At 35.6% G+C, this 26,974-nt stretch overlaps 4 protein-coding genes across 4 annotated transcripts; 1 reads left to right on the top strand and 3 right to left on the bottom strand.

The window, feature by feature from the left end:
* Positions 1–968: 968 nt before the first annotated feature.
* On the bottom strand, positions 969–1,674 carry LOC117615364. Its single transcript, XM_034344437.1, has 2 exons — positions 1,496–1,674; positions 969–1,400 (listed from the first exon to the last, which is right to left on the bottom strand). The coding sequence occupies exons 1-2, from the start codon at positions 1,649–1,651 to the stop codon at positions 1,227–1,229; spliced, it is 330 nt and encodes a 109-aa protein (XP_034200328.1). The 5' UTR covers positions 1,652–1,674; the 3' UTR covers positions 969–1,226.
* Positions 1,675–4,683: 3,009 nt separating this feature from the next.
* Positions 4,684–11,963, top strand: LOC117616507 (carbon catabolite repressor protein 4 homolog 1-like). Its single transcript, XM_034345843.1, has 11 exons — positions 4,684–4,986; positions 5,909–6,644; positions 6,747–6,833; positions 8,730–8,813; positions 8,910–8,993; positions 9,096–9,176; positions 9,255–9,308; positions 9,398–9,486; positions 9,640–9,748; positions 9,903–10,044; positions 11,414–11,963. The coding sequence occupies exons 1-11, from the start codon at positions 4,820–4,822 to the stop codon at positions 11,611–11,613; spliced, it is 1,833 nt and encodes a 610-aa protein (XP_034201734.1). The 5' UTR covers positions 4,684–4,819; the 3' UTR covers positions 11,614–11,963.
* Positions 11,964–12,835: 872 nt separating this feature from the next.
* LOC117616508 lies at positions 12,836–14,142 on the bottom strand. Its single transcript, XM_034345844.1, has 2 exons — positions 13,596–14,142; positions 12,836–13,474 (listed from the first exon to the last, which is right to left on the bottom strand). Exons 1-2 carry the CDS (start codon positions 13,836–13,838, stop codon positions 13,025–13,027), a joined length of 693 nt encoding a protein of 230 aa, XP_034201735.1. The 5' UTR covers positions 13,839–14,142; the 3' UTR covers positions 12,836–13,024.
* Positions 14,143–18,141: 3,999 nt separating this feature from the next.
* LOC117616499 (sugar transport protein 5-like) lies at positions 18,142–24,054 on the bottom strand. Its single transcript, XM_034345835.1, has 4 exons — positions 23,608–24,054; positions 20,469–20,791; positions 18,998–19,627; positions 18,142–18,819 (listed from the first exon to the last, which is right to left on the bottom strand). The coding sequence occupies exons 1-4, from the start codon at positions 23,744–23,746 to the stop codon at positions 18,373–18,375; spliced, it is 1,539 nt and encodes a 512-aa protein (XP_034201726.1). The 5' UTR covers positions 23,747–24,054; the 3' UTR covers positions 18,142–18,372.
* Between the last annotated feature and the right edge of the window lie 2,920 nt (positions 24,055–26,974).

The following is a 26,974-nucleotide window of genomic DNA, read 5'->3' as shown; positions in this document are numbered from 1 at the left end:
AAGATAGATAAGAGTGAATCTATATTTGTAATCAAGACTATGAGCCTAGAACACACTTGTGAGAGGGTCGACAAGTTGAAGTATGCCTCATCCAGGTAGCTTTGCAATAGGTATTCTAAGAAGCTGAAGAGAGACACATACTTGGATGTGAAATCATTGCAAGAGGATGTTTTAGAGGATTATTGTATGAATGTCACAAGACATCAAATATATAGGGCCAAAAAGAGGGCCAAAGTAATGATTGAAGGGAGTTACATAGAACAATATGCTAGGTTAAGGGATTATGCAGAGGAATTGAAGAAGGCAAACAAGGGACGTACAGTTGTAATTAAAACTGAACAAGTGGGGGGCCAAGCTATCTTTCTAAGGATGTATGTTTGCTTCGCTGGTTGCAGGCAAGGATTTTTAGATGGATGCAGACCAGTTATTGGTCTTGATGGGTGCCACGTAAAAGGTCCTTATCCTGGCCAGATTTTGACAGCAGTTGGGGTGGATGGCAACAATGGCAGTTTCCCAATTGCTTATGCAGTTGTTGAGATCGAAAGCAAACAATCGTGGATCTGGTTTCTTAGGCTGGTGATTGAAGATCTAAAGATTACAAATGGTTTGTCATATGTGTTCATTAGCGACAAGCAAAAGGGACTCATACCTGCAATTGAGACTCTACTTCCAACTGTAGAGCACAGGATGTGTGTTAGACACTTATATAATAACTTTAGATCATCACANAAAACCACGAAGTGATTATATAGAGAAGTAATTCTTCATCAAAGTGATTATTGGCCTATCCAAAATCACTCATAAACTACTCTAATAAAATTGCATAAACCGAGTCTAAATAAAAATAATGAAAATAATTTTAAAAATTTGTGAAATATACGTAAAATAACCGTAATATCCGTACACAAATCAATTAAAATTGGTAACAAACCAAAACCACGATGGCATATAAATTTAAGACGGGAATAGAATGGAGTAAACCATATGGACCTTATCTGATTTTAAGCCCAAAATAAAACCACACAAGCACAACAAAAATTGTAGCTGCAGTATTTGCTCGATCACTACAGCCCAACTCAACCGATCCAAATCAACAGACCAAAAAGATAATAAAAATTCATGAAAATTAATGAAAATTAGGACTAATTAATAAGGTGTCGCGTTGCTAATGAATTATTTACTTATTTTCTACTGCAACTCCGATTTCACAGAGGAAAGAGTAACTACTAAGCTCCATTTTCGAACGCGAGCATGAAAAAGAAAATGGAAAGGGCCAAGAGCAACACCAGCTGAAGAAGAAGCTCCAACAAGCCGCAGAGCTTGATCCTCTTGTTCTGGAGTCGCTCCCTCGCAACCTCCATTTTCAGATCTCCGATCTCTCTCCTGAGAATCTCCTTCTCCTGATCATCGAATTTTCCATTCCGATCACAACTAAGATTATCAAGGTAAAAATGAGCAGAGAAAGTGAGGGATTAATGTGTTGCGCAATTAGTACCAAAATGTCGTCGTTGTCGATTGCGGTGTCGACGCTGCGATTGGGCGGCGATTTGAGCGAAGAAAGAAGAAGAGCGGCTTTTGCACAGCGAATTGCAGCATGCGATCTCAGAGCTTCGCCTCCTTCGCTTTTGGTCTGGGTCTCTCTTCCCTCCATAGCGCTCTCTCTCTCAAATTCTTCTTCACCGTATGAATTTGAATTATTTTGGTTTTGAATTGAGATTGCTTTTAAATTGGGGGTTTCTGCTACTTTACACGTGTCGGTTGGCCTCAGGGCAAGTCAATGCGACTCAATTTGGACTTTTAAAATTCGCCAAGTAGGCCATAATTATCTACGTCTACAGGTTTTTCAGTAAATTACAACTGTCCAAATTCCTCTCAAGCTTCATTAAAGTTTTTACAAAAAATAAAAATTACAAGAGGTATTGGGGAGGGAAAATTCGAAGCTAGGATCTCGGGTGCACAGATAAATATTTTTTACCACGTGAGCTACAAGTTCCTTACTTCTTCATTTGCATCTTAGTTTCAAAAAAAGCTAACAATTTTTAAATTATGTAAATGTTAGGCTCAATAGGTAACTACAATGAAAAACCACATACCAGTATGCATCCTAATATGTTCTATATTTCTCAAAATTTGGCATATGCTAATAACTGGACATAAAAGAATATAACTCATTAGGTAACTACATTGAATATAACAAACTATTTTCTTATATAATTTCTATGCATTGCTAAATTGTTATTGTAGAAGTAAATATTCGCACACCAATGACAATACGCCATTTGAATAGAAAGATGTTCACACGGACTAAACTGCCCTTAATTAAAGGTAGGAAGAAGTGAGATGCATCTTGTCAACATTAATTAAGGGCAGTAAGCAATAAGGATGGCAATGGGTCGAATCGGGGGTGGGTATACCATTCTTATTCTCATCCCCATTAAGTTTTTTCCCCCCATCCCCGCCTTCATACCCGCATTATTCATATCGGAGATTCCCCATCCCCACCTTCGTTGGGGAATGGGTTCCCTAACCCGCCTTATTACGGAAGAAAAAACCAACATAAAACTACTTTGTTGAAGAAAAAAAAATAGAATTAGAGCAAGATAATGAATATATATATATATATATAACATACATATAAGACAATATAAGAATGTTTACATATTGATTAAAATTTAACTAAATATATAAATAGTGTGGCTTAAGATTCATATAAATTATATAAATATATAATATAATCATAGAAAATATAAAATTTTATCGGCACAATCACTTTAATATCATATTTATATATAAGGGTCGAATCCCAGCACCTTTCCCCAAACACCATACCCAAAAAATTCCCCGTATCCATCTTCATACCTGTTTTTTATCCTTCATACTCGACCCATTAGGGTTGAATCCCAGCAAAGATCCTTACTTGCGGGAAAAATTGCCATCCCTAGTAAGCAATACTGCCCACAAGCTGACAAATGACGATTCATTTGCCAGGGTAACAAGATACATAGGTTGCGCATAAGCCCTCGTGACATAGGAAGGCTCAATAAGGCCCACAACCAAGTAAGGCTAAATACAAATCTAGCCCTACTTGGGCCCTTGCGCCTTACATGCCTTAGTTTAAGCATGAACAAGCTCAAAGGGATGAGCCTAACAAGACTCTTCCTTAGGCAACATGGCTCTGGCAAATCAGCCCAAATTACCAAGATCGATTGCCTCAATAAATAAGGAGATTACACTCATCCATTCCGGATAATTATCCACACACCCCAAGTTAAACGGCTAGTTGACTTAACATCCGACCTAACGAGTCTTAATGCACCCAATCGACATTCAACACGTAGCCACTCATGATGAAAAATCAGGCAAGACATAGTTTTATGGAAAGCACCCGTTCGATAACGTTTTAAGGGGTTGTTTTCATTTTCAAAGAACAAAATGAGGCAAAAACATGTTCGGTGGCCCAAAAACAGAAAACATTGAGAATGTTTTCATAAAATGAAAACAAGTTCATGTGTATTTGTAGAAAACAAAAAAAAAGTTGTTTTCATTCTCATCGGAAACGTTTTCATAAACATAACTCACATATTATTATTTCAAATTGTACTACCAGACACGTTTTCATTGTTTTTGTTTTCTGAAGATGTTTTCTAATTAATTTACCAGACACATTTTTATTTCCTGAAAATGCAAATTTGTTTTCTTGTTTTCATTCTCTGAAAATATTCTAAGAAAACATTCTCCGAAAACGTTACCGAACAGGCCCTAAATGTTCCCTGAAACTAAGAAATCCTACTTTGTTCATTCCTCACTATTGACTTCAGCATCAAAGACTTTTTGGTTCACACCACACCGGTGTGTCTAATAGTTAATTTTATCTCTTTCTTTTTAGTTTCAGGGCACAAAGTCTTTCCAAATAGCCTGGGAGATTCATTCCCTATAGTTGTCACATAAAGTAATAATTATCGTTAGAAAATACATTTCATGTATTTACAACGAAGAACACATTAGATTACGTAAAAAGAATACAACTCATTAGGTAACTACAACGAATATAACAAACTATTTTCTTAGTATAATTTTCTATAAATTACTAAATTGTTATCACATAAACTAGTAATTATGTCCAAAATGTATTTCAAGTATCTACAATGAAGAACGCGTTACATTACATAAAAGAATACAACTCATTTAGGTAACTATAATGAATATATAAAAAATCATTTTTTGAGTATAATTTTCAATATATTACTAAATTTTATAAACTAATAATTACGGTCAAAAAATGCATTTCAGGTATCTACATCGAAGAACACGTTATATTATTTGTTTAGTCAAAACTTTTTAACTCAATAAGTAACTACAACGAAGAAAATGCTTGCACAAGAACATACTAAATATTCAATTTTTCCTAAAAGAAGTAATAGCAAAAAATATTATTTCACAATTCAATTAATATTAAAAACAAAAGAAAATTAATTATTAACTTTCGGAAATAAAAATAAAACCATTTTTCCCTTCCTGTTTATTTTCTCCGCGTACATATTCGTGCAGACAAAATAGCGGTAAGAGACACAACAGCCAAGCACACTTCAGTCCCTATTTGTGTATAAATAGAGCAAGGAGCCTGACTCTGTAAAACCTCTGAGGCTCTGACAAAACCCCCCCAAAAACCCAACAAACCCAGAAGCCCCATTTTTTCTCTCACTCCCGGCCTTCAAAGTTCAAACAAAAACCCACCCATTTCCCCAAACCCCAAGAACCATTTTCTTTTCTTCACCAAATCCCATTTCCCTGGTAATGCCAAGCAGCCCTTTTGGGTTCAATGGGTCCTCAAGAATCTGAGACTGGCAGTGATAAGTTCAGACTCCTTGTGAAACTTTCTTCAAACACTCCTGTCTTTGGCTGCAGAATGTTCCCTATCGTTCGTGTGAGTAGGCACCAATCTTTCCTTCAACTTGAAGTCCCGCCTCACGAGCTCACTTTCTCATGGTTAGCCTTTTTTTTTTCCCCTTCTTTCTTTCTTTCTCTTAATTTCGTCCCTTTTTTTCTGTGAAATTTTTTGTTTTATGATCTTTTTGTTATTTTCTTTGATGAATGTGATTTTAATCACAATGCATGTGTTTTTTTTTCCACATGAATGTCTGTTTTGGTTGCTAAAGAAACAGAGGAAAAGATTACCCTTTTGTTTAGTGAACTTTTGGTTCCAAGATGTGAACTTTAATGCCAATCAAAATTTGGAGAGTAGGATTGTGGTATCTTGAACCAATCAAGATTACTTTTTATTTCTGAGAAGAATCAAAATTACTTGAGATTCGACATTTCTTCCTTTCTTATTATTATTTTTTTTTTGTTCTCATGTGAAGTGGGTCATTCTATTCAAAATAAGGCTCTGTTTTTTTTTTGGTCCGAAAAATAAGGCTCTGTTTGGTAGCTGAGAAAAATGGTTTTATCTTTAAGATAAAGCTGACGTGTTTTTTATTTACTTATTTTATTTTGTTCCCTTTAAGGTAGGCACTTGTAACTTGTAAGAGTCCTTCATGTATATATTTTCTTTCATATTCTTTTATTTTATTTATAATATTAAAAAACCATGACTGAGTTTCTAAATTTCTCTTATCATCCCTTCTGTTTGTACACTCCTAATTGTAATGATAATAATTGTCATAATGAGATTTTTTTAATTTTCTTAGCAGCAAAATGAAGTTCAAGCTTTTGTATATTTCCTTTATTTGTTCTCCGTTATTAATTGTCACAAAGTTTTGTTCACATGCACATGAAGTAAGAGGTGGAAATAGTATATTGGAGTTTTTCCATTTCCAAGTGTGGAAAATTGTTGTTCTATAGACGCTTCGTTGTTGTATAGTAGCACCTACTTTAGTGGATTCATGTTCAATCATGTTCCAATATGTAGGTACCGAGAGCAGACTAGCTCTTCGTTTGACCGGGAGAAGGTTCGCTGTTCTGTCCATCTTGACATGTTGGCCAAAATGCAGTGCGAGGAATGTGTAAAACTGAATTTATCTGTCAAGGGAAGTTACCATTGCTCTAATAGTTGTTACGTGGATGCATGGGAAAAGCACAAGGTGTACCATCGTTATGCAGCTGAAACTGTTAGTGAGACTTTGAGTAACAATCAACAAGAAGTAAGAAATATCAAGAGTTATGGGCCTGATAAATATTGGCCGGAGTCTGACTTTGTTGTGGGTTCATCATCTGATAAGAATGAAAAGGCGATGGAACCGGACGGGAAAATTTGGATTAAAGTCAGTTCTTCGAAGTCTTATGCACCTACAGAACATGATATTGGACACCGTCTGAGACTGGAATGTGCAGCTGTTGATTGTTCAATGGGTACTAATATCACCCCAGTAAACATCACAGTGACAGATCCTGTGATTTATCCTCCTGCTCATCCACCTCGTTCTACAATTAAATGTGTCTGGAAATCTTGGAACTCTGGTCTGGAAGCACACTCTTCCAGTGATTTGACATTTAGTGTGCTCTCCTATAATATCCTTGCCGGTATTTATGCTACTGGTACTAGGTACAGCTACTGCCCAGAGTGGGCTCTGTCATGGGAATACCGTATGCAAAATATAATTAATGAGATCATTGAATATGATGCAGATATCCTATGTCTTCAGGAGGTAACTATGTTTTCTCAAACTTCTTATATGAATGTTGGTCCTAGAGCCCTGCATTGCACAACCCTGTTTTACCTTGTGAATTGTTCCTTATTTGATGGGCAGGTACAGAGAGACCATTTTGAGGATTTACTCAAACCTGCGTTGGCAAAATGTGGATACTCAGTTCTATACAAGACGAAAACCAAAGAGGTAATGTGATAAGTCCTATTTTGTAGCGACGTGTGCACTTCCAGGATTCTTTTTTCTGCCAAGAGTATTACTATTATCCCTTTGCCTAACATATGCACCCTTGCATACATAGTTAGAACCATAGATAATTGTTTGCAATCTGAACAAATGGATTAACATAGGTTTTGTGAATGTAGCTTAGCTTGTTTTCTGTGAGTTGTTACTTTGTAGTAGTACCTTTTATTTATTGGTTGAAATTTAGGGACACATACATTGGTAATCATAAAAGTGTGGTATGTGGAAGTATGTAATCATAAGCTAGCGGTAAGAGAGAATAGAAAATACCATGCTTCATTTCATTAACGAAGTTGTTTTTATGTTGACTCCTTTCAAAAGTTTTTTTAAATGTTGATACTAGCTGAAAACCAGAAAATTGTTGGCTTGATATACAACCTAAGCTTTTGGGGTTAAATGGTTGTCTAACATGGTATCAGAGTTGTGTTTGTCCTCAGTTCAAATCCTCCAATCCCCATTATTTTGTTTATTTGCAAGGTGTTTGGAATGGCAGATTAATAGGTTGAAAGTGTGATATACTCTTAAACTTGACCTGCATTACTTATAAGTAGATTTGGTCTTTAGTTGTCCTTCGTCAACCTTAGCCTGACTTGGTGATAAACCATTAATACGCAGTACAAACAGCTCATCTGGAATAATTATGGTTTTAAATATATGAATTGTTAAGAGAAATATTTTGATTTGTTTGCTTCACATAGAGATTGTATTCATCTGCATTTGGGAATAGGCTGAGTTACATACAGAATCCTGTCCTGTATGCTTAATTTCAATAAAGTTTTCTTCCTGTTATTATACCATCACTTAGCCCCAAAACGGTTATTTTTACTTGTAGTCTCTCTATAACGTTAATCAGTCTTAAAGGCACTTAATTTATTTGTCCCCCTCCCACAGTACATCTCCTGTATTGAGTTTCTTTCTCTATACCTTAGTGTGCAGTGTACTATACTATGGCTTTACTCCCTCTTGGAAATGCTGATTTTTGTACCAGATGCGTCTCAAATGGAGACATATTCCCTATAATCAATTGTTTGAATTGCATCAGTCTTAATTTTCTATGTTTGTAGGGTCCATGGAAGAACCATATGGCCCATGTGAACCCCACAAACTACAAGTCTGTGGATGATAAGATTCCACTGTTACTGTATAATATGATTTATACAATAATGGGATATTGCTATAAACAAACTTATTTTGTAGAATAATGCAAAATATTTTGGCAAGTATAATTTTATCCTAGGTCCCCAGCCTAAGCTAGCTTGACCTGAGCTAAAGGTCTGTTTCGTACTTGGTGCCAAGGTAGGACTGGTAAAGAGGCCCTGTAGTCCTCTAATTGTCCTAGTTAATTATGTCCCTGAAACTTTGACACAAATAAGTATAGCCACCTTCCTGTGGTCCTTTTCGTTAATGAATTGGCCAAAGCATCCTTGAGATTGTTCAGTATAAGTTTTTAAACAACAGGATGTCAATTCTTTGTAACTCGCTGAGGCCTAAAGAGAAATGGTAGTGAGTGCTCAAACTACTCCAACTGCAATATTCTAAACTTTCAATTCACCAACCCTTGTAATCTTAATTTTTGAATTTATTTGTGTTTACAAATAATGAAAATTATGTTACTAATAATATATGATCTGTATTGCATTAACTATCTCCCAGTCCCAATTTTCTGTGCATTGAGCAAAACGTGTGGTCAACAATATATGATAAAAGTGCACCCAAATGAATTTTTTTAGACAACTTGGCAACATGTCTTTTGCTATATGTTGGTCTGAAAGCAATCACTTAACTCAGTGAACTTTTAGATGACATTATATCAAGATAATGAATTTAATGGATGTCTTGCAGGTGTATACGCCTAACCAGTATACAATTGATGGTTGTGCTACATTTTACCGGCGTGATAAATTCAAAGAAATTGTGAAATATGAGGTAAGGAATCTCTTGCTTGTACTTATGAGGAAAATCTCATTTGTGAGAATAATTTGAATGTTCCCAGTGATTGATGGTTCTGATTTGCTTTTGTAGCTTGAATATGATAAATCAGCATTGCCATTTGTAGAAGCATTGGAACCTGAACTGAAAAAAGATGGTTGCTTTCGTCTGTTGAAGGTATACATTTCTCCTATAGTTTTCACTATGCACTATGTTCTTGTGGCTCTGATTTCTGCATCATCTGTTTTTTCTGTCAACTTCTTATACATGATTTTGCAGGACAATGTTGCACTTGTCGTTATATTAGAAAGAGTTAAAAATGAGGGATCCTTCGATGGCAATCAACCTAGAATTTGTGTGGTATTGTGCCCATTTCAAATTCTACAGCTTTACATAATTAATTTTGGGTACTGACACAGATGTGCTTTTCCACTGCAGGCAAATACCCATATACATGCAAGTGAAAAATTTCCAGATGTAAAATGGTTTCAGGTGTAGTTTAAAATTTGTAACTGTTCCATCTATTAACGATAAGTTTAAAGAGCATGATTGACTTAACTGGATTCTTTTCTGATTTAAAGGTTGTGAGCCTCATCAATGGACTTGGGACAATTGCCAACTCAAAAATTCCTCTATTGATTTGTGGAGACTTGAACTCTCTTCCTCTGAGGTTAGTCTTCTGTTCTTACTAACTGGTTTACTGAAAGACTTGGGAGAGTATGTCTGTGTTTTTGGAATGATATCGAATCTTTTTTTGTCCTCTTTTAAGATATACTTTAAATTTTGGAAATCATTTGTTTGATATACTTATTCAACATTGCAGTAATCCTCATAGTTTCATAAGTAAGGGCATACTTCAGAGTGTTCCCAACAAGGAAACTGATCCGTTAGGGGTATATCAGTATCTCCGGCCTCGTCCTATATATAAGCTGGTAAGGCCATTGTATCTCTCCTTGTTTATGGGAACAGAGATATTTTCCTGGACTACAACTCTAAAGTTGGTGGAGGTTCTGAATATTTTGTTGTTGCTTGTGGCAAGGATGGTTCTTGTGATCATTTTCTAATGCCGAAGATTTTGTTTTCCAGAAAAGTGCATATGCATGTTTTTTTCAGTCAGATGGTATTGAGGAGCAACAACGAAGGAAGATGGATTCTGAAACCATGGAGCCTATATTCACCAATTTCACATCAGAATTCACAGGAACTCTGGATTATATCTTCTTCACAGGTATTAGGAGCGACTATTTCAGAATTTTATGATGCCTCAGATTGTTACCTGCATAAGTTCATCCTAATATATGTTTTCTTTAAATGAAAAGTACATTTTTAGTTTAATTTGCCTACGCGTTAACAGCTTATACTTTTCAAAGGCCACATGGGGGTTCCTGTCCTCTATTTATATGTCTGTCACCTGAGAGCCAGATGTCCTTTCTTTGATAAGAGAGATCCAGGTGTTCTTAAAGGAGGCTTAAATTATTTCCCAAAATTACCCTTAATTTTATATTCTTTGAATTCTACTCAAATATTGGTGTGCTGACTGAACAACCTTATCAGGAAAGTGACATTGCATATAGTTATAAACATGTTAGATGGATGGGATTTACACCTACCAATCACATTTAGCCTTATATAGCTGCAGTAATTCTGCTTGATGTAATCAGCATCCAAAGGAACTTACTTGCAAAGAAATTCTTTCCTTGCAATATAAAATCAAAGCTCTTCCTAGTCCCGGTGCCTTGGGAACCAAGAGCTACACTTCACAAATTATGCAAGGTTCTGTTTGTCAATGGATTCTTAAGTAGGTATGTGCTTGCAGTACTCACTGAAATTCGTTTTCGACCAATGATTTGGCTTGTTTTAAAATGATTCAGGAAGTTTACAGGGTAAGCTTTCAGGGGGGAAAAAGAAGTTTAACCTGCCTCCCAGCGTACTTTGTTAGTTAGCAGTGTTTAGATTAGGTTCAAAGTATCAACTACTTTACGTTTTATATTGCTCTGGATCACATGATAACAATAATTGTTTTTTGCTGCTGCTACTTGGTTTTTTGGTAGGTCTAAAATTAATTTCTATGCTGTTTGCTTGTCTTGATGTGCTGAGCAAAATTTTTCCCCCACAGTGTTGATGCTTTTATCTTGTTTCCTCTCAAACATTTAGTTCTCTGTTTTAGGTGACAATGCTAAAAAACTAGAAGCGTATTTCCTTTTTGTTTTTCTTGGCTAAATTGTATACACTACAGAAATTGAAATGATTGAAAATCTCCCTCTTATCAATTCCTGCAAAAGATTGTTATCTGCATGCTTGGACCTCCGGAGGTGCCTTTAGTTAAATTAGACGTTTCTAGCAAAAGCTATATCATATTGGATGAATTCTATGTACCATGTATCTTCTTCCTTATTTGGCTTCCAGGACATTGCAAATCTAACATTTTGGTTAGAATGCGTTATGGACTACAAAATGAGATTATTGCATTCACTTGTGATGCAGTAAGTATATTGCATTGATGTATTTTTTGAATTGAACATAACTAACAGCTTGTTCCAGTTCTGAATTTTTCTTATTTATTGCCATTTGACTGTATATGTAATGCTTTCCTGCAGTTAATAGTTTAAGGCTTGAAAGTGTACTGGAGCTTCTTGACGAGGAAGCCTTAGGTTCTGGTCTTCCATCTCCTCAATGGTCATCAGACCATATTGCCCTCATGGGAAGTTTTACTTTTACCCTTGAACGAAGCTCTTACCAGGGTCAGCGCTTACTACCATATCTGCCCAGTCCATGGAGAACAGCAGCTGCACAGTAATAAGTTTTACAGGAAAGCTGAAGATGATTGATAGACTAATGTCTGGTAATTTGTATAGAATGTATTCATTCTATTCAAAACCGACGGTGATTACTACATGAAAGCTGAAGATGAATACGAGATTAGTGTCAGGTAATTGCAGAAAAGCAGCAACTGGCCAGTAGGTACTTCTATAGGATAGATGAAAATACACAGAAAGATTAGCAAACAGGTCATATGATATTTTAGGTCAATATGTAGATACACAGAAGATTAGACACAGAGGATTAGCATTGAAACTTTCTTCCCCATCAACAATCATGTAACTTGTGTTGGGTTTCCAAAACAGTGATAATTCATCTTTTTCACCATGGTAAATTTCAGGGGCCTTCTCTGTTTGCATAATTGATTGAATGCTCTATGGTGGAAATTTATCCACTTCTTTTATTTTACTATTCAGATTGGGCCAATTATATGACGAGGTATATGGCATGGTGCATTTGTACTTTGTGATTTGGGTAATTCAACATTTCCACATCTTGTTGTGATGGTTTGGTGAACATTTAGACTGTTCTTTTCTTTTAAGGGATTTTTATGGTTTTCATGGTTTGAGGTACACACATGTTCAGAAAGAGCCCCCAATCGACAATGTGCTAACATTCAAGGATCATATAAAAAGGAATGCTCTTTTTCAGATATTTGAAATGTTATGTTTCGACGGGCGAATCATTATCACACATTTGGACATGATTTTGACTAATCAATTATCTTAATTTACAGTTTGCAAATATTACATGCTGGATTGTTGGAAAAGAGAAAAATGTTTAGGTTTTGCATCAGATGGTTATGAAACATATGTAGTTAGAGTGAGACTAGCCCTCAGAACAAAAAACAAAAAGAATAAGAGACGAGTGAGTGAATAATTATGCTGACACAAGTGTCATCCTAATCCCAAAAATATGTATGTATATTTTTCCATGATATAATAACAAATGTGATGATGATATACCTACGACAGTAAAGCGTGGACCTCCACTAGAAATCGCCTTTAATTTGCAACAGGTGTGCTGAGGGTTAAATCATGGAAAAATCTAAAGGCTGGATCTCTTCCAATATATAATAAATTAAGCAAAAGTGGGGCAGGGAACCCACCCCCTTCACCCAATTTCAAGTTTCCCTCATGATAGATTCGATTAATTTAAAGTAATTTTAGACTATGGCGTTGTATGCCAAAAAATATACATAAAAAAGGTTTAAACTAATCTAGTAGGATAAGCTTAATGCATGTTTACATTATGTAAAAAGGTCAGTCTCTCTTAGCATATTAAAGCCTCCAAGGGAGACAAGTCTTGAACACAGAATTAACTCTGTTACATATTATATATCTTCTCCTAAATAAACTTAATAAGCAGGCTTGATTTTGATCTTACAACTAACACATGAAGCTACTAAACCTTGGCTTGAAAAGGGTTGGTGGGGTTTGATCAGGTGGGTGCATGTACTTGCAATTTGGGCATGCAGGTGAAGACCTGCACAGCATAACCAACATGTGGCACTTCATGCACACAGTGGCTACCATCTCTTGGTGATGAAGATGATCAATTTGGAGCCCCAGCCTTGACGGGTTTTTGCTCTTTGTTGGTCTGCTGGGTTCCATGAAAAGATCATGGAAATTGTGAAGGGAAATGTCTGAATTAGGCCTGGAGTTTTCACTGCTGTGATCTGAAATATTGGCTTTCCTGATCATTGACTCACAGGATCTCAAGTTGAGCTCAAGGTCTAAGCTCATGTGAGGAGCTGGACTTGGGGGCTCAGGGCTCCTCCTTGGGTCCCTAGAAGTCTTCATGTGTGTTCTTGTATTGTAAAAGTGTATCTGCCCTGACTGCACATAATAATGCAAACAGCAGAAGAGAAACTATCAGAATTTAGAACATGAAAAATTAAATTGTGAAATTAACTGTGACATCTTGAACATGGTATAAAATGTATGTAAATATATTTACCTGAATATCAAGGCATCTTTGCCACTCCAAAGGCAATGGAGTTTCTTGGTGAAGCTCAATATCAAACAAGGATTTGGCTCTGGTTTGTGGTTTCCAACGCTTTTCGAAAATTTGTTCGACTTGATCATGATCATGATCATCATATGGCTCATCATCCCACTTTCTTTTCTTGGATGAATTCTCAGACTCTGGGATTGCCTTCTTCTGGTTTGGAGAAAGGGGATGAGCTTGAAAAGAAACCATAGCTGTTAGCTAAGCTAGCTGCTTCAATTTACTCAGAAACAAGTAAGACTTCTACTCTCTCTCTCTCTCTCTCTCTCTCTCTCTCATACACACAGCGTTGAGAGTTGAGGGTTGTGTTGTAGAAGTTAAATGGTTGGAGAAAGTTTTGGTTGTTATATAGGCTTGATGAGGTTTGGCCACAACTGCAAGGGAGAATCTAATAGGGGCAAAATTTAAAGGTACAACTAAAAGAAACCTGCCCTACCCATGCATGACGTGCATTCCAAGTTGGTTCTCTTCAATTAACTCTGTTTTCTCTATCACAGAGAGAGAGAGAGAGAGAGAGAGAGAGAGAGAGAGAGAGCTCCAAGCCAGCTCTCTATTAAAGCCTAAGATGTGAAGTCCTAACCAACTCAACTCTTTGGTCTAATACCCCCAACCCCCCTGATCCTGATGCCAGTGCCACCCAACACAGCCAACTATATAAATCCTAGCACTCAATTTGGGCTCCATCGACTATACTTACGAGAAATACTGATCTCATCGAGTGGCAGTGATGAGTAGTACAACAATCTAGTTAAAACACGACATGTGTTTAAGGGTGATGACCAACTCTTAATAATAGACTATTGTGCTACTCAACATTGTCACGTAACAAGAACAACCCTACCTAAGTTTTTCGTGTCTCGGAAATTAAGTGAGCTAGCCAAGCCAAGAGCCAGTAGTTGCAAGCCAAATGTACTCCAAATGCCAAGTTATGATACTCATGAGAGGCGGTGAGATGGGAAAGGTGTGTGAAGTGGTCATTAAATGAGGAGAGTCTGTATACGGTTGAAGAAGGTCTTGAATGCCTATGGGATCTTTAATATACACAATAACTCCAACTTCCCACAATTGAGTTACTCAAAGAACAACAAGAAACTTTTAAAGCTCTCAACACCCAAGCTCTCTCAGCCATCAATAACCTCATTCCATGACATGAGCCATGAAATTAATCTCTGCAACTAATTTAACTATGCCTTTAAAGCTCTCAACACCATCGGCTATTAATTGTAAATCAACCATATATATTTTTATTTTCTTTATTGAATTTTTGTTTGGTTTTTTCATTATTTTAATGAAGCATACCCTGCCATTCATGCCCCCCATAATATCCATTTGCTCCTAATATCAGGGTCCCCTATTTATTCTTGGACCAACAAGTAATCAAAATGCCGCCTTTTTAATTGTTGTTTTTCATGTGTGAGAAATCCCCTCTCCTGTAGTTTAGATTATCGCTTGCACTAAAAAAAAGCGATAATTTTTTTTATTGATAAATAGTTTTATCATAATCAAATGTCCTTAAACATGTGAACAGCTTATGTATTGCAAGCATCATGCACCAAAAATTCATTGATGTCACTGATTAAAGAGGTAGTGTGGTGGTACCTCTACCCTAATTAAAGAGGTAGTTTTGAGTTCAGCTTCTAATGGAGTAGGCAGTTGAAGTACCTAATATTTCTGTCCTTCATAATATTTTTTTTTCCTTAAAAAACAAAAGAAAATAAAAAAGAGACATTAATTGAGTTTCATTCATGGCCCTCCTATCCTAACTACTCTTTTTCTTTTCAGCTTTTTATATCCTTGAAGAGAATACCATTTTGGCCTCAAGATTGCAAGTTTTAGTGCCAATAAGTTCCTTTTCTTGGTGAGGTATACTTAGCCAAAATTCACCAACCAAATATAAATTGGTGAGGGACCCTCAATAGACTAGGCAGCTAATGACATAAATACCAGGACTGTTTACTGCTACTAGTCAAAAGAGTTAGGACACACACAAAAAATGTTTTCCTAACAAAGGGTATTTTTGTAAGGTAGCCACAAAATTGAAAACAAGAAAATGGAGAAAGAAAAAAAAAAAAAAAAAAAAAAAAAAACCAAAAAATTTAAAAGGGAAAAAAAAAAAAAAAAAAAAAAACTAAAAGGGTCCTAATGGTATTAAAGGCTTTGAGGGAAAGAGGGTTTTCAAGTATTGTTCACCTGCCTTCATTAAATCATCTTGAATTCACTTAAATGCAGAATTCAAGGATGACCATTGAAACCACCCTCACTTTCTTCAACATATATCTTTCTTCGTCACTCTCATCAGCACCCGTTTATTTGCTTCTGTTAAATGCTCCCAACCCACCTCTTCTTCCCTTCATTTATGTTCTTCTCTTCATAGCCTCTCTCTCTCTCTGTGAAAATTTATTCATGAAGTTTCAATCACTTCCCCATATAAGGAGGGACTGTCAGAATATCTACTCTCTTGTGTGTTCATAAATTCCAAAGAGTTAAGTTGTTTGTAAGCCATTTGCACTTATTTTCAAGTGTAGTGTCCTAGCAGCAGGAGCTTCTATAGTGCAAGAAATTGAAAAGGGAAAAAAGAACCGACAATTGTTTATGCTTCAACTAAATTTCTCAGTTCAAAGTCATTAATTTGACAATAATATATTTAACAACCATGCACGCAATCTACAAAATTCAAGTGTGAGAGAAGCTTAATTATCTGGGACAATAATATTTAACAACTGTGAGAGAAACTTATGTGGGACTTTATGTAATTAGAGTCTTGTGTGTCTATATCTCTTATTATGTGACTATTTAACTGAGTTTTACATTGTAAGATGATGATTGACGTTCTATTATCAAACAAATGCTTATGTTGTCATACTATAAATCTGAACCATTGATTATATTGATTGTTGCCTGAATATTACGATAACTAAAAAACTCATCATTTTGATATTTATTTTGTGGGAATATTATACTAGTGGATTAGGAGGATAATTTATGGTGGATGCATGATATTATGCATGTATCATAAATTCATAATGAGTGTGGTGTACGCAATTATCTTGTATTGATGGCTTTGATATGAGATGAAGGAGGTTGACTAACTTTTACTCACCAAATAATGTGGGAGATGACTCTAAACCTACGCGAAATTTCTCATATATATATGAGATTCTCGCTTGACTGATATGTTGTTGCAAACATAACGTCACAAGTTTCGTTATTCACTATTAATTAATTTTGAGTTGAATGTTTTAATTATTTTTTCATAATATATGAGCAAACTATTTATGTTTACAGATATATCAAATTGTAATTTACAGAAAATAGAAGTATCTTCTTCCCGAGAATCACGCAAGCAGTATCATTTTATAAATTAGGGCCCCATCGTCCTGACCAGACTTTTAGTAACCTGAGAAGTTCAGTGGATGGTCATTGCCTGGGTGGTTGCTTGTGTCATTGACTCTTAGGCAAAGGTGATATATACAGAACAGAGCTGAGAGGCCATTCACTCGCCTAGTCGTGTTCATACCTTACAAGCTATATATATTTCTTTCTCTGCTTAATTTATTATCCTTCTTTTCTTTTCTTTTCTGGTAAGTTCTTATCCTTCTTTCCTGATTGAGTCAGGCACCTTCAATTGCGTTTTACTATTTTACGGGAAACTTCTGTTTTCTTTTTTTTTTCAAATTTTTTTATATTTTATGAAGAGCCACTAGATATGCTTTGGTAAATTATATTTATTTGGTGAGGCACTCTTAAACACTCTGATATAATTTGCTAAATAAAAAAATTTGCTCAGGAAAATTTATTTCAAGTTCGCAATAACTAAGAAAAATTATTGTGACTTTGATTAAAAAGAAGAGGAATTTTTTTTTTTGTGTGATACAAAAATATGATCACGTGGTATAATCAGTCTACGTATTATAATACGGGTAGATAATATAATTGGTATTTCCCAGTTATTTCAACATTGCACAATGAGTGCTCAATAATAAATCAGTGAACTTCAATCATATACTTTGATATACTTAATGCAAAACATAAGGTTACGCCACGCAAAGAAAACCTTTATACATTTATGAGCGCCCTAATAAATCACCGAAGTAATCGGTCCATCTAATATATCAACCACTTTGCAGAATATATTGGCCTTATACTGTACCCATCAAATCCTGATGGGTCATCTATCTGTCCCATTGGGCACATCCATGTCGTTATTGGATAAATTTGGGCCGAAAATACCCCCAGTATTTTCAGGTTAATGCTTCTACAGCCCACCCTGGTTAAGTTGTTAACTTATCGGCTACAGCGCACACACTATTTTTTATCAAATTTATCGTAGTATTTTATGATCCAACAAGATTTGCTTCATTTGTGTATAAAAACAACAATGTAACACGTAAGAGGCTTGTAGCTCAAGTGATTTAAGAGTATTTATCTTTGTAATCGAGATTCTAGGTTTGTTTCCCCCTTCTCTCAATATGACTTGTATCAAAAAGCAATAATGTAATGCAAAAATGTAATTTAATTGCACGTAGCTAGGAATCCATGTACAATCTCATACATTATAATAATACTAGAGTCATAAAAAACTGTCCCAAATTTAAGTGGCCAAATAGACATATGGCATGCCGATATCTTACCTACTATAGAAACAATAAAATTTAAAGTGAATAAATGAAACACTATGCATCATTTCATATATGAAATTTTGGGATTTGTTTTGACATCCCTAACATTACTCTTTTTCATCAATGGTATCTCTAGGGTTACCTTGAACAAATCGACGCCAGTACCAATGCTTCACCCACACCGTATGCACTTGATCCAATGGGATTCCTTTCGTCTCTGGCAAGAAAAGCACGACGAAGACGGTCATTGCCAGAATCCAACCGCCGTAGAACAAGAATGTGGCATATTTCAAATGGCATAGCATGGACAAAAAGGTTTGGGATAGCACAAATGTAACACCAAAGTTGACAGCAAGCCCCATGCTTTGGCCTGTGGGTCGAATTTTCATGGGGAAAATCTCACTTGGTATAAGCCAACTCAAAGGACCCCATGACCAACCAAAACCAGCGGCATATATACACATCAACACCAGAACTAGTATGGCATAGCCCTTTGAGATGTGCTCGTTGCCATCGGTACCTGTTGTAGCTGCTAGAACAATAGCCACCGCAACCTGCACAAAAACGTATGCCAATTTATATGTTATGCAGCTCGCTTCATGATTGTATTTCACCTACACATAGTGGCTTTCATTCTAGGACCTTTGACCATAAACCCAATCAGTTTTTAATTGTAAGGGTTTCATACTCAAATAAAATGTATTATCTTTTTCAAGGTAAAATTATACATACCTGACAGATGACCATTTGGATGCCACCCTCCATGAACAAAAACCTCCGGCCATGACGATCAACCATGTACGTCGACACAAGGATCGAGCCAAGATTAACCAACCCAAGAATAATAGACGCAATGAGAGCAGAGTCGTTGCCAAACCCTACCGACTGAAACAACACAGGCGCATAGAAAGCAATGATATTAATGCCAGTGAGCTGCTGAAAAAAGGGCACGGCAATGGCCCCGATCACAAGCTGAGGCCTGTACTGCCTCTGAAATATGGTCACAAATGGCTCCTCGTCGAGAGCTTTGGCGATCTCGCTGGCCTTAACTAGCTGGGCAAGTTCTGCTTCGATATCCTCCTTGCCTCGGATTTTGATGAGAGATTTTCTGGCTTGGTCTAGTCTGTTGCGTTGTACTAAGCTTGTGGGTGAGTCTGAGATGAAGAGGGCGCCGGTGGTCATGATGATGGCTGGGACTATGGCTAGGCCGAGGGAGAGGCGCCAGCCCCAGCTGTGCTTCGAGGTGGCGTAGTTAATGCAGTTGGAGGCCACCACCCCGATTCCGATGCAGAACTGGAAGCCTGTGCTGAATGCGCCGCGCCACTTGGGTGGTGCGATCTCTGAGAGGTAGATTGGTGCAGACTGTTTGGACATTGTTAGAAGGGGATGTCAGTAAATGTGGATTCGTACTCTGAGCAATGCAATTGGTTTTCTTATTTTTGATTTTTGGACAAGACAATTCTAAGCTACTATAATGTACTGAGTTGTAGTTGAATTTTTGTGTCAGATACAAACGCGGGGTTAGAGACACAATGTGTTGGTAAACTGACTTAACTCACATTTGCATGCAATATTACTTCAATGCGCATTATAACTGTGAGATTAATTAAATACCTAAATGCCTAAAATTTTGTACATTGTTAATGCAGTTTTTTATTTTTATTTCTTATCAACAATGGGGGAGAAATAAAATTAGGCCAAGACCAATTGATGGACTAGGTATTTTAGTACCTTGTCATATGTAATCGAGTCTCTAGAGAAAATATCATAAGTACAGGATAAAACTCTTTGTACGATCTCAATTGATTTGTGAGGCACTTTTTTGGGCTCCACATCTTTATTCCAAAGATGGTCCATAGGTAATCACAGTGGGATGGTACATTTTGGAGAAATTTTTTTGCGTGATTTGTGTTTGCGATGTGACAGTATTGAGTGGCAACATTGAATGACAAAACAATCTAATTAAAGATGATATGTATTAAAAAAGTAAAGATAATCATTATTTTAATTAAATTGTTCAACCACTCAACGCTGTCACGACAGTATAAACAATCCCACTTTTTTGTTAATACTCCAATGTTTAGAATTTTGAAGAAATTATTGGGTCCAAAATCCCATTTTTTGGAATGTAATAGAATCTTCCATTTTGATGGGCTATATTCTTAGCAAACCCAAACATAGCGTTAGAGATTGGTAGACTTACTTGGTTTGTGAACCCAACACCAAATCCAAGCAAGATACGGCCCAAGATAAGCATGGCAACATTGACAGCCCCACCATTGATAGCAGACCCAGCAAAGAAGGTACACCCACCCAGCACCATGACATTCCTTCGGCCCACTATCCTGGCCAGACGGCTGGCTACAAGAGAGGCAGCCAAACCAGCTATGTAGAGAGAGGATGTGAAGGACGTCAAAACCTGACTATCATACACACAATATATGTTTTTGGGGGCCCTTCCTGCTTCCTTTCTCAGCACTGACGGGAAAAATTTATTCAGAAATGATGGCATTGTTGTCACTCCTCCTGAAAAATTTGTGCATTTTCATGGTTAATTTCATGCATTTGATCAGCAAACTATTCACTTTAATATAATAAGTGTAGTGCTAGGTAGGTTTAATATAATCAACTTGTCATTCAGTTCATTATGTCTGATATCAACACGTATTAAAAATATAAGTTCTTCCGACTGACAGATGTAGGCGAAATTGAGCTGGTTAGCTCGGCCGCATCTTAATTCTCTTATCAAATAGTTTGATATGTTGTTAAAACTAATGAGTAAGATAGATTTTTATTCCAAATGTGTGGTTCTTAAGCAAAGGTTCACGGTCAAACACTGGCAGAACCACATAGTGGACTGCCATGGGCTGTAGCCCAATGAAGGTTTGGGGCTCAAAAAAATAAAAATAAAACCTATATAGCCAAGTATTTTAACTTTAAATTTAAAAAAATACACAATTTCATACTTTATCAATACCAATAGGCATAGTCAGAGGTCTAAATGAAATTCAACTTTTCGTGAATAATATAATTATAATTTTATTTTTTTTCTTCTTGTATTTGCAACTAGCATGATTTATATATATAGCCAAGTACTTTAACTTTGAATTAAAAAAAATTCACAATTTCATACTTTACCAATATCAATAGGCATAGTCAGAGGTCTAAATGAAATTCAACCTTTCGTGAATAATATAATTATAATTTCATTTTTTTTTCTTCTTGTATTTGCAACTAGCATGATTTATGTAATAGTATACTTCTATTTCTAGAAACTATTTTTTCAATTTATAAATATAATTAGATTTTAAGCTAATAACTTTAACAAACCCATCTTCTAAAATTCATGGTTCTGCCTTGTAGTTCAAATTTATGTAATTGCAATATATAAAAAATTTTATAATTTGAGCTCCTATATTAGGTACACAATCCCGTTCTCTTGGACCCTTATAGTCCAAGAAAACTGTGATCAACTACTCTCTGATTAGATCTAAGGGTTGATAAAAAAAAAAAAAATTTAAAAATTATAATTGTATCATCAAAACATTATTTTGATAATTAAAAATAAGTTTAAAAAAAAATTAAATTAAATTAAATTTTATAAAATTAAATATAAAATAAAAAAAATAAAAAAAACAAAAAAAAAAAACCCAAACCACCCCCACCATCATCCGATTGAAAAAAGGCAGAACTTTCCACCACCACGTGATCAACTTCCACCATCTCCTTCATACAATGGAGAAGATCAACCTCCATCTCCACCTTTAGAAAATTCTAAATAAAATCTTTAAAAACAAGATCTCTATAAAAATAAACCTCAATCTCCACCCACCCAATGACGAATTGCTTGTCGTCTTCGGAATCTCGCCCCTCCTCTCGACCAAATTGCCACCAATGACCAGATTCTCTCATGGGTCGGGTTCTTCATCACCACCATTCAAATGGGTCAATTGTCGAATCCTATTGAGGCTATGGAGCTCACTTCCCCAAGTTTGTTGTAATTTCAATTGGAGTTTGTGGCTGTGAATGTCGATGGATGCAAACATGTTCTTCGTTTTCTCCAAAAAGCGTGTTTTGCTTTCCTTTACTTTTTTAATTTTAGCTTTTGTTAAATAAAATTAATATAAAATGATAACATATTGATTTTTAAACTTGTTTTTTCTTAATCATTTGATTAGATCTAATAGTGAGTGACTACAGTTTCTTTAAACTACAGAAATTCAGTAAAACAGAACTGATTAGGTATAATAATGAATCTCCCAAAAAGATCAAGATGATGCTACTCATATAATAACGAGGGGGAGAGAGAATTGTATAATTCTTTGTTTAATAATATGAATCACTTAAACAAATGATAATGAGGGGAAGAAAGCAATAGGAAGGCTTTTAAAAAGCGGCCAACCAAGAAACAACCTTAAAAAATCATCGCACCTGTAAATGCAAAACCCAAATTGGTTTCGATTATTAAAATTGATTAGATCTCTACGTTATCTTCTTAATGATAATAAAAAATAAAAAATCATGGGACACCCAACCTAACCTAACAGTCAACAGCATTCAGCCGCAAATTTGTTGTCAATTATGGAGATCGGAAAAATCTGTTTTGTCCTTTTTTCTTTTCTTTTTTCCAAGATCATAGACTTTTGACAAATAAACCAAACCCTACCCAACCCAACCAAAACTTGAGCTGCCAAAGCCTAGCTGGCCATCTAAAAACATCATCATGATTAATGGAATAATATCAACTCGTGAATTATGAGAGTCAGATAGCTGCCAAGGTAGAGGCCCAAGATTCAACATGTCCTTTGTAGGTAAGAGTTGTTCTCTTTGTAGGATATAGGCAATGGATATTATTACTTTCAATTTAGCTTTTGACATTTAATACATACATTGTCATTGTCGAGGTATAAAAGTTAGAAAGACTTATTTTACGTTCAGCGATTTATGCGCGTGTTTGAGAAATTTCTGATCATATCAACGTAGAATCCGCATTTGATTAATGAGTCAAAATAATTTACTAGAAAATAACTATCAACTAATATTGTTTAAGTTGAACGGTGACTACCCATAATTCTAATATTTGCAGGCTACAACTACTGAACTTAATTTCACTCATCAATTGCAAATTTGGAACCCCCTCATGCTTCTTCTAATAGTTCTTTTTTCCCTTTAGTTTTTGGATAGTTTTGTCAGGTGAAAAACTTCATTAAACAGGAAAAATTAAATAAATAAACATAAACAGACGAGGAAGGAAAAACTGAATAGAAAACACTAAAACAAAGTGTAGTTAAAATCGAACGTCAACATTAACGAAACCGCTAAATAATTAACACAAAACGCACCTGAAATTCCGATGTCATAACCAAATATGAGGCCGCAAGACGCAGCGACGATGCACGTGATCACGACGGAAACCGTTATCTTGCCCTCGACGCCAGTGACAGCCAGAGGCCCGTCAACGGCGAAACCTCCCACGGCCATTTCCTCAAATATATATCTTGCACACTTTCCTTCCCTTTCTATCTTTTTGATTCTCTCGGGAACCAAACAGTAGCTAGCGCTTCAATTACTACTCGAGTCAAAACGAAAGGAGCGCTCTAAGTCCACTGCCCACGTTCTGATGACAGTTTGTAGGGTGCGTGAGAGAGATTTGGGGGTCAAGAAGACGTGATTAATTTTTATAAGCAAAGACTAATGGCGTTGCAATTTGCAATACTTAAAATTTAAGCGACTTTACCCGCCACCAGAATAAGAAAATCTACCTACCAGTAAGCTGGTCTATATTTCTGAACCTATCAAACTCCTCCACACATAAAAAAATTATTGGTTTTTTTTTTTTTTTTTTTGGTTTTTTTAGTACTTCCAATGGGGGGGAAAAACACAGTTGATTCCTTTGTCGGATATATGACTTTAGGTAAATTTGGATTAAAGGAATCGCACGAAAACCACACGTTTCAGATAAATTTGATTTGAGTATTTTAAAGAGGATGGTAATTTTCCCACTCTCCTTTTGTTCACTTACACTCCATTTTTTTTTTTTAATAGTTTTTACTATAACAAAAAATGGAGTGTAAATGGAGAAAAGAGAAGTGGGAACATACAATTTCTAACAAAGGAAGTGTAAATGGATAAAAGAGGAGTGGGAAAATCAGCTCCCTTTAAAAAGAAGAAATAATTACGTAAAGTGTGGAATGAGTGAAAAAGGGAAAATAACCACAAAATTTTCTCCCATGGTTGTCTACCATAATTATCACTAATTATGTTTAAATTTGTTAATCATCGAATTAAAAAGATACATAAGTCAAACCCTTGCAATTAACTACTTTAATTTTAAGCCAACTGTCTTGAAAAAATGGGGAAGGGGTAGTTGGTCATGAAACAAAGCGTGCACCTTCCCTTCCATATTTCATTTTTTATTATAAAAGCTTCCCTTCCCTTGTAGGCATGATGTGTTTAAACTGTTTCCATAAGCAGTTGCTGAGGGTCATATCATGATGTGTTTAAACTGGTACTCAGTGTGAGGTAGATACTGAAGATCACCTAATCAAATGACTTTATAGCTGCCCTAGGTTACCACCATACATCTTATGAGAATTTTAAAGAGTTGTGTTTACCATTATAATCCAAAATTTTGATCCAACTGCAATCGCGTTACAACACTTTGTTTGATCGAGATATACTTCACTACTACAGTATGATTCATAAGGCACTATGCTCTCTTGTGCCCTTTGAATCAACTATTTGTGCTTAGAGTTTGTTTGAGAATGCTTCTTAATGGGTTTAATAAAGTATTTGCGACTGCGTTTGACAAACAAATTTATTTTTATTTTTATTTTTTAGTTAAGAATGACCAACATGTGCTTTTTCAAGAAAAACTTCAAGTGTTTTTACATGCAGCACTTGAATTCTTAACAAAATCGCTTACAAACAGAAGTGCTTCTTCTAAAAGCAATCTCACAAACCCTTAACTTTTCAGTTGATTGGACTTTTGGACAGGTCATCCTGGCACATTACTCATGCTCAAAGAGTTTAGTTTGAGAGGAAAATAAAGTTATATGCTTGTGGCGTTGGTTCTATTCTATGTGCCGTTGTCTGTTTTCTGTTTTCTAGAAGAAACATCGACAAATTTTCCTTCGGGTAAAACATCGACAAATTTTTTGCTTCAACTCACAAAAACTGGGAGTTTGTTTGCCTGCCAATGCCTATGTGCAGTTTTCTAGTAGTTCATCTACCTGAAAAAAGCAAAAAGCAAAAACAAATTACAAAAAAAAAAAAGAAAAAAAAAAGAAAATGGAAAGAACAAAAGAAAAAACGAAAGAAAAGTACAAACAAGGATATGCCTCCAATCTCCTCCATTTATCAACAATCCGTGCTTGGAAATTCAGTGCTGGTTTAAGTTAAAGGGGGTGTATTCAATTGTGATTTCAATGGATTGTTTTGAAGCTTAAAAGTAAGGTGGTACTCAATTAGGATTTTTAAGTAATCAATAAAAATCTAGTGGTATTCAATTAGGATTTTTAAATAATCAATACAAGTTCGGTGGTATTCAATTAGGACTTTTAAAATATAAGAAAAAGTACCGTGGTATTAAAAAACTTACTGATTTTGAGGTATTTCATTAAATGATGTATTGTGTGAGACTTTTGAGTGTGTGATATAAATACCAAATCACATAACAAATCTCATCTTCCTATGCATGATTATCATATATGCTTTCATACTTTTTTCCCCCCACTATTTTTGTATGCTTTCGACTGTACATAAAAAAAAAAATTCATAAAAGAGACGATAAAGAAACATTAACAAGAAAGACGATATTGCCTCTTCTGGAGCTAATGGGCATTTTCCAATAGCTCTTCTTTCCTTGTAGACAAGCTTATTTGGAGCAAAATTATATTTTCGATACTTTTTTTTTTATAGAATCTCCTGCTCATTGTAGACATTTTCCTCGCAAGAAGTTATAGCCCTCCACAACTCTACCGTGTGCCCACAAGTTGCTTGATCTAATGCCTCAAAGAGGCTTTTTTTAAATAAAAAAATTTATGCGTAGCTGCTGCACATACAACGCATATGCCTAAATATTTTTTCTAATAACCTGTCCCAAACCAGGACAAAACAAAAAAAGAAAGAAGAAGCCTTACCCACAATCTAGAAGAAACGTTGATAAGGTGCAAGGTGTTTTTTTCACTCCACAATTTTGGTCCAAGCTTTGACAAAAACTAGGAGTAGTCATGGGGTTGGGCTAGTGGTTTTCAGTACGTTTCTTTATTTTGTATTTCTAGTTCTATCTGTTTTACATTAGATGATGGTGGTTTTGGATGTAGCTTCTAGCCTCTACTTATGCTTTTGTATTTCTATTGTTGGTTTCTCAATTGTGTTGTGTTTCTTTAACGTATCCATTCTGGCCATGTGTGGCTATGTTGGGAGTTACATTGTTGATGTCGGTGTACTCTCATTGGACTAACCTTTGATGGTTGCTGTGCCTCCATCTTTATATTAACCCTAAACATTGGGTATCTGTGTCCTAAAAATTGGGTATATTCCTTCAGGTTATGTATTTAGGTGAATGATGATGGGTGGTAGAGTTTAAGCTTGTATAGAAATATACATAAAATCATGTAATTGCAATATATTAAAATCATAAGTAAAATCTTAGGTGAATTAAAATCATAAGTAAAATCATGTAATTGCAATCTATTAAAATCATGA

The sequence above is a fragment of the Prunus dulcis genome, chromosome 1, assembly GCF_902201215.1.
Source record: "Prunus dulcis chromosome 1, ALMONDv2, whole genome shotgun sequence".
Lineage (NCBI taxonomy): Eukaryota > Viridiplantae > Streptophyta > Magnoliopsida > Rosales > Rosaceae > Prunus > Prunus dulcis.
This window is presented reverse-complemented; position numbering and strand designations above follow the sequence as displayed.

Bases quoted from the DNA above. Each gene is read 5' to 3' on its own strand.
- LOC117615364 (XM_034344437.1), bottom strand. From the start codon at position 1,651: ATGGAGGGAAGAGAGACCCAGACCAAAAGCGAAGGAGGCGAAGCTCTG. The intron at 1,401-1,495 runs GTACTAATTGCG...TTCGATGATCAG, and splicing joins TCGACAACGACGACATTTTG to GAGAAGGAGATTCTCAGGAG.
- LOC117616507 (XM_034345843.1), top strand. From the start codon at position 4,820: ATGGGTCCTCAAGAATCTGAGACTGGCAGTGATAAGTTCAGACTCCTT. The intron at 8,814-8,909 runs GTAAGGAATCTC...TTGCTTTTGTAG, and splicing joins AAGAAATTGTGAAATATGAG to CTTGAATATGATAAATCAGC. The intron at 9,177-9,254 runs GTATTGTGCCCA...TTTCCACTGCAG, and splicing joins ATCAACCTAGAATTTGTGTG to GCAAATACCCATATACATGC.
- LOC117616508 (XM_034345844.1), bottom strand. From the start codon at position 13,838: ATGGTTTCTTTTCAAGCTCATCCCCTTTCTCCAAACCAGAAGAAGGCA. The intron at 13,475-13,595 runs GTAAATATATTT...TATTATGTGCAG, and splicing joins AAAGATGCCTTGATATTCAG to TCAGGGCAGATACACTTTTA.
- LOC117616499 (XM_034345835.1), bottom strand. From the start codon at position 23,746: ATGGCCGTGGGAGGTTTCGCCGTTGACGGGCCTCTGGCTGTCACTGGC. The intron at 20,792-23,607 runs GTGCGTTTTGTG...CAAATTTTTCAG, and splicing joins TTATGACATCGGAATTTCAG to GAGGAGTGACAACAATGCCA. The intron at 19,628-20,468 runs GTAAGTCTACCA...ATGTCCAAACAG, and splicing joins GTGTTGGGTTCACAAACCAA to TCTGCACCAATCTACCTCTC.